The sequence below is a fragment of the Sinocyclocheilus anshuiensis genome, unplaced genomic scaffold (genome assembly GCF_001515605.1).
Source record: "Sinocyclocheilus anshuiensis isolate Anshui unplaced genomic scaffold, SAMN03320099.WGS_v1.1 scaffold536, whole genome shotgun sequence".
In the NCBI taxonomy this organism is placed as follows: Eukaryota; Metazoa; Chordata; class Actinopteri; order Cypriniformes; family Cyprinidae; genus Sinocyclocheilus; species Sinocyclocheilus anshuiensis.
Genome location: NW_015557179.1, coordinates 1,991,764 through 1,999,028, shown reverse-complemented (window position 1 = coordinate 1,999,028; position 7,265 = coordinate 1,991,764). Strand labels below are relative to the sequence as shown.

Below are 7,265 nucleotides of genomic sequence, written 5' to 3'. Positions count from 1 at the left end.
CGTCATGCCTAGAGCTGATCCGTGCTGGTCGCTGAGGAAATACATCAACTTTGCGCTGTGGATCGCCGGATCGGCTTTCACCGTGGACGAAGCGGAGTCCAGCCCGGGGTCGTCACATGTGGTTGCCGCAAGCCCTCCGGACGCTCCTTCGTCGAATCCGCCGCCTCTGCTCACTTTTTATATTTTATATATTTAAAGCGAGTTTTTTGGGCAGTGTAGCACTGGATAGCTGGCCAATCAGAGCACACCTCGCTTTTTCAGACCGATGAGCGTTGTAAAAATCGACGCGTTTCAGAAAGGCGGGGCATAGAGGAGAAACAATAATGTACAGTATGTGCAATAATGTAACAATAATGTACAGTATGTGCAGTATGTTTTTTGAACCTTAAACCGCATAAACACATTTCATTACACCAAATAATGTTCTTTTTAGCAGCATCATATGACCCCTTTAAATAAAGCTCACTGACCAATTAATTGAAAACCTTTGTCTTCATTTGACATAACGGTCAAACCATATATGGTAAAACTGCACTTCAATTGAACAGGGTGTGTCACAGTTGTTATGGTATGACGAAGTTTTCCCCTTTTTTCCATATGAACACCTACAGCTCCCGAGGCATGCGGCGCTCTCCAATGAGCACAGGGATCCGTCTGTTTCCTCACTTCCTCTGTCTGTCTCAGGGCTCGGCTCGAAACTCCTGCGCTGTTGGGCAGCCATCTTGGATCTCGCTTTGAACGAGATTCAACAGACGCGGCTGTTCGGGTGGAATGAATCCGTCAAGAAGCGCATCCTCCCCGCGGCCCCGACGCCTGTGATCACCCGCTCTCTGCCGTTACCTCTGAGTTTACCGGACAGTCCATTTGAAGGATCAGATTGTCTTTGGGGGAGATCGCTGCGGAGGCCCCGTGAAGTGCAATTTTCTCTATTCTTACTTGAACTGGACATCCGAAATATGAAGCAGACAGCGACGCCAGGCCTGAAAGAATTATGTTTTTAACAGTGCACAAGTTAGCCGGTCTCATTCGCTATTTTGGGATCTATTAGATGGCTTGCAATCGGTAATTAAACGCAGTAGCGTCAGCGAGCGTCCGGAATATTTCTCCCAAACTTTTAACAAGTTTGTTGCCAGCTTTAGAAGCAAATCAATGCCACTGACCAAGCGTGCAATCTGTCAAATATATATTTTCCCCCTTCGTTGCACCGCAAATCCTGCTGCTTAAATCGTAATTCCGGGAAAGCAGCTTTCCATCAACACGATGTCAACAACAAGAGCCCCCCTGCCCACCGTCAACGAGCGCAAGGCTGAAAATGTAAGTAGCCTATTAATGCTCCAGTGTTTGGTTAGTGGTCAGTCGTAACCGCTGTAGACTGACTCAATCCTGTGTTGATTTATCACTTATGAGTGTGCTATCTGGATCTTGTCGCGTCGCAATATACGGCCGTGTCTCAACCTGGAGAGCTGCCTACCTAGACAGCGATTATGGTCAAAACGATGCTGCCGTCTAAAACCATTCAGCTGATTTTCCTCCAGAATTAAGGGCAGTGTCGCATCCCATATCGCGTTTTATGTGCTGACCGGGTGCTTCAAGTGGATTATCAGTATTGTGCCAGTCTTTGGACAGATGGGGCACCAGGCTGAAGTGACGCATGGGGTCCAGGGCATCGGTAATTTGGCTGCTTTTCTGCTTATGAGTGCAACATATGCTTGATTAGTTAAAGTCCTGCACGCTGGTGAGTGGGTTTGCATGTTTAATGCGCCGATAGGATGCAGATATTGCGCATTGGCGTCAGTCTGTCCTATAGGTTACTGCTCATATATGTCAGCAGTGAGGGAAGGTGACCAGAGCACGCGCGCTAATGCAGGTCCCCCTTAAAGGTGTCTGTGAATAATGTGGCATTAGGTTACAGTCTTTGACTTGTCCATTGCATATATGTTTATCTATCTGTCTGTCTGTCTGTCTGTCTGTCCATCGTTCTATCATTCTATCCAAATGTGTATGAATTGCTCATTTTTAATACTGATTTAAAAGAGAACACTGTGTGCTTACTGAAATTCTTTACATATTTAGTTAAAGGCTTCAGTGCGTGAAAGTTATTTTTTATGGATTATTTATTGACATTATTATTAATATTTATAATGACTTACGAGAATCCACATACTTTAATGCACAGTTCTTGCTCACCTTTGAAAAAAGTCAAATGAGGTATCAATCACCCATCTACTCTGCCCCACACACACACACACACACACACACACACACATGCACTGGGTGTCAAAAAGACTCCAGCAGTGATGCAGCTCTTCAGTATCAGTGTTGGTGGAAGGGAGATTATTGATGAGTTGTTGTCACAGAAAAGACAGGGCTGTTTGGTTCAATGCCGTTCAGCTTGCCAACACAAAAATGAGAGGATCACAATCTAATATGAAACATCGTGCAACAATAAGCGTAAGTGACCTTTAATCAAGACTGTTGTTTGCGTTTTATTGCATTTTGTACATTTTGTATCAAGCCTGAGGCTGTTGGCGGATTTATAAATCTATTAGGCAGAGCTTTGTGGAAAACAGTCAAGTCGGGGCGTCAGGGACAATATGCAGGATTTAGTGGGAGCATTGTATAGTGCAGTGTCAGCATATCCTTACATACAGAGGTGTTAGTACCACATGAGACTCACCGACTTTCTAAACGTCGTCCTGTTGCACTCATGACCTCTGAATGGAACAACTCTGTTAGTCTCAGTGTTGTTTGCAGCCTGGTGTTGCACAAAGGTCCTCTCACAAGGTTACAAGAGACCTTGAGAAATGTTAGCATAATGGAATGAACTTGTAGAATAAATATATGTGTGTATATAAAGTATTAGTTTTGATTTCCGACTTGTTTTGCTTAACCTTTGGCAATTTTTGTCATTTTTGAAGAAGTGGTGAATGTAAATGCATGACTCATGATGTAGTATCATTTGTGACAATGGCACAAAAATAAAGATATGTTGTAGGGGTGTTGATGTATGTGACTGTGCTAATGGACCTCTCTGTTGCGGCATGGGTAGAGTCAATATTAGTGATTTGTAGTGGTCTGGTCTTTACATGACTGGGCAGAAATTGTGTAAATTCCTGAAGGGCCAAATCTGGGATACAGTAAGCAAGGCTGAAATTATCATTTGGAAAGTTTTGGGGGGAATTAAGTTTTCATGTGTAGATAATGACTGCTTTTTCTAATATGCAGTAGCATATACATTTTTGTTACGGTTTGTAATTTGCATTTTTTCCCCCCTAACAGCATACAACGAATGGCCGAGGGGAGGTGACCTCTCGATCTGTGAGGTCGAGTGGTCGAAACCGGAATTCTGGCTCGGGATTAGATGATGTGCACCCTCTTATCGGGAATTACCGGCTTCTAAAAACCATTGGAAAGGGCAACTTTGCCAAGGTCAAACTGGCTCGCCATATCCTCACAGGAAGCGAGGTGAGGAGTCAGGAGTCATGAGTGTTTCCTGACCCACAGTGGGCCATGGGGGTTTTCCCAGAGACGGACACGTTAGCTTTTCGGCTTTTATGTTTATTTTTGGAATTTTTGGAATTACAACACTTTGTAAAAATCAGTTTAGCAGTGTGATAAATTTAAAATGATACGTTTATGTAATTTGGAAAAATCTCATGATTATTTTTTTTTTTTTACACATGCATGTTAGATTATTGTTGTTGTTTGTTTAGACAATCATTCCAAAGTTTGGGGTCAGTAAGATAATTCTTTCAGTGCAAGGATGCATTAAAATGATTTAAAGTGACAGTAAAGACATTTATAATGTTACAACAGATTTCTGTTTTAAATAAATGATGTTCTTTTGATCTATTCATCAAAGAATCCTGAAAAAAAAATTACAGTTCGATAAAAATATTAAGCAGCACAACTGTTTTCATCGTTTATAATAATAAGAACCATTATTATTAACTGAACACCAATAATATTTGATAATTATTGAGCAGCGAATCAGCATATTAAAATGATTTCTGAAGGATCATGTGACACTGAAGACTGGAGTAATGATGCTGAAAATTTAGCTTTGCATCACAGGAATAAATTACACTTTAAAATAAATTAAATTAAGAAACAGCTATTTTAAATTGTAATATTATTTTACAGTATAACTGTTTTTACTGTGTTTTTTTATCAAATAAATAAAAAAATCTTACCAACCCCAAACCTTAGAACGGTACTTTATATAATTGAATCATATTTTAGGTTGCCAGTTTTCCTCAAATTTCACTAAAAGTTTTTTCTTTCTCAGGTGGCAATAAAAATTATTGATAAAACCCAACTAAATCCAACAAGCCTTCAAAAGGTGAGGTTCACATTTAATACTAAAATGTGCATGTGTTATGCGTATTAAATGTAAAAACTGTCATGATTCAGGGGTTTTCTTCCTCCGTGCTGCTAGTGTTTTGTCATTACCTACAGGAAGTTCACATTCTCTGTTTGTTCGTGACTTTGGGGAAATTCTTATTGTCTGTATGATATTGCATATTGGCTACTTGGTTAGTTTTGTGTTTGGCAGTGGTGAAGTTTCATACTGATTCATAGGTTATGCTGGCATTAATAATCGTGATTACAATTACGGATGCGACAAATACGTAATCGTTCAAAGTGGCAATTAATCGTCCAATTAAAAGTCCACTTATGTTATTCTGCATGCTTAAGATGTTATCTTAAGGGTTTTCCCATTGTTTAAATTGTAGTTTTAGTATAACATTATAATACCATGCATATTTACCAATCCAATGTATAGTTGACATTTGAGGCTTAATACTATAGAGAAGCAATGCAAGTTTTTCAGTTCGAGTGGTTTCAGCTTATTTTCATCTAATAATATGACATGCAGTTGCTTCAAACAATGGTATAAACATCATTCAGTGTAAATTATGATAATCGTAATTAATAATCGCTATTACAATTTCAAGGGAAATGATTTTTGTCAGCCCTAGTAGCAGCCCTAGTAGAAATGGAATAACCTTTCAGCTGGTGTCCTCAGTCACCCATTATTATGAGAAGTCTATTCAAACAGAAGCTCCTCCAGCAGTAACTTTCACACTCTGAGCTCAAACACTGAAGTGCACCAGCTGTGCTGCAATATTCTGCCCACCTACTGCAGGCAGCGCCGCCACTCAAGCCGCTCTCCACTGAGAACAGCCTGCACACCTGCGCATTTGCAACCTTGTGCTTGGAAAGGTTTATATCTAAATGTGTACAAAGCTGTGTGGGAATTTAGAGAGAGCAAATGCTGTAATTTGGTAATGCAATTAATATAGCACAGACAACTTGCATTCTATATGTTCTCTCATGACATTTTGTTCACTTAAAGGGATAGTCCACCTAAAAATTATAATTCTGTCAACATTTGCTCATCCTCAGGTTGTTCTAAACCGTTAAAGGGTTAGTTCACCCCAAAATGAAAATTCTGTCATTAATTACTCACCCTCATGTCGTTCCAAACCCGTAAGACCTCCGTTCATCTTCGATATTTAAGACTGAATGTGAGAGCTCAGACCCTCCCATAGACAGCAACGCAGCTGAAATGTTCCCAGACAGAAACGCAGTTAGGAGATCGGTAAAACAGTCCATGTGACCTCAGTGGCTCAACTTCAATTTTGCGAAGCTACGAGAATACTTTTTGTGTGCAAAGAAAACAAAAATTTTTCAACAACGACTTTTCAACAATTCTTGTCCCCCGAGTTACTGTCTTCCACCATTTTGGAGAGTATCACAATGTTTGGAGATCACAATCAGTCTTCACAACAGCCAAGGTGGAAAGAGGAGGAGGCGGAAGAGGATATGAGGGGGAAGGACAGATGGACATTTGGTTGGGCCGACAGACTGAAGGGACTTCAAAATGAGTATGAGATGGGAGATAAAGAGCAGAACAGGCAAAGACACAAACAGCCTGCTGACAGTCCGAACGAGTGGAGTAGAAGCTTTACATATGAGTGATAAATGTGAAATAAAGGCCAGGAGAGATGTGGGCATGGGATGATCAGAAGAATTCAAATGATAATGCTAATCAGTGCTTGCTCTGAGATATACAAGCCGAGGACACGTCTCTAGTTTTAGCTAGAAGCTGCTCGCCGTAGCCACCATTAGTTTTTCCACAGCACCATTGATTGGGATTCAGAGTATATCCTCTCTCTGTGGCCTGCTGGTCGTCAGCCAACACACGGCTGTGACTCACTCACCGCAATAATGAGAGACCGGCCCAATCAGGCCTCTTTGGGCTTTCTATGAATTTGCTCTAATAATCAGCATCACTTTCGTGTTCTCTTTCTCGTTACGCTTGATGGTGTGTATTATGTACTATCGATTAAATAAAAAATGTTTTTAACATTAGATTTTTTGATGTAAAATACACTACGTTCAAAGGATTTGGGAAAGAAAGGTTGTTTATCTTTTAAATTAACTCATCGTCATTGGCTACTTTCACACAGTGTTTGATATTAACGACTATTTACTAAAAAGTGCGACTTATCTTTTCAGTTTCCATTTTTATTTTAGTAATTTTGTTACGTGTATGCTTTTGTTGTTTTTATTTTTGTATTAGTTTTTTTATTTAGCTTCTATTTTTATTTCAATTTGTTTTAGTAATTTTAGTACTAAAACGTATTTTATTTTTATTGTTTTTTACATTTGTTTTTCATCTTTTTTTAACATTGTTAAAAAACTTTGTTTTAATTAACGAAAACAATAGATTTAGTTAAAGGGGTCATATGATACTCGGGGGAGAAGAATTGTTAAATAAATTATTTTTGTTTTCTTTGATATGACCGTACCTTAATGATGCTCCTTTAGTAGGAATTCTGGGATAGTAGTACATGTGATTACCCAGTGCAATGACAGAGAAATAAAAACCAATCAGCTTTATGTCCCATCATTTGTTGCTTTTCACGGCACCTGGTTATGACAGTGTTATGGTGAACAGTTTGGAGTTCACAGTCAGTCTTCACACCAGCCAAGATGGAGAGGCTGGTCGCTGAGGGAATACATCAACTTTGCGCTGTGGATCGCCGGATCGGCTTTCACCGTGGACGAAGCGGAGTCCAGCCCGGGGTCGTCACATGTGGTTGCTGCAAGCTCTCCGGACGCTCCTTCGTCGAATCCGCCGGCCGCGCTGTTCTCAAGCTCACCGGCCTCCTCTCACTCTAGGCCGCCGCCGCGTGTGACGCTGTGTGTTTCGTTGTGAAAGCGAAACTACTTTGTTTGGCCTTCCAAAAGAGGAC

The 7,265-nt window shown here is 40.5% G+C and overlaps 1 protein-coding gene across 4 annotated transcripts in view; it reads left to right on the top strand.

Annotated features, from left to right (window-relative positions):
* The first annotated feature begins 611 nt into the window (after nucleotides 1-611).
* Nucleotides 612-7,265, top strand: part of LOC107678525 (MAP/microtubule affinity-regulating kinase 3-like) — a 30,538-nt gene continuing 23,884 nt past the window's right edge. For all 4 annotated transcript variants that reach the window (XM_016473797.1, XM_016473795.1, XM_016473796.1 and 1 more), the window contains exons 1-3: nucleotides 612-1,314; nucleotides 3,280-3,465; nucleotides 4,289-4,342. In XM_016473797.1, the coding sequence (XP_016329283.1) occupies nucleotides 1,261-1,314; nucleotides 3,280-3,465; nucleotides 4,289-4,342 (294 nt within the window). In that variant the 5' untranslated portion in view covers nucleotides 612-1,260. The remainder of the gene's footprint in view (nucleotides 1,315-3,279; nucleotides 3,466-4,288; nucleotides 4,343-7,265) is intronic.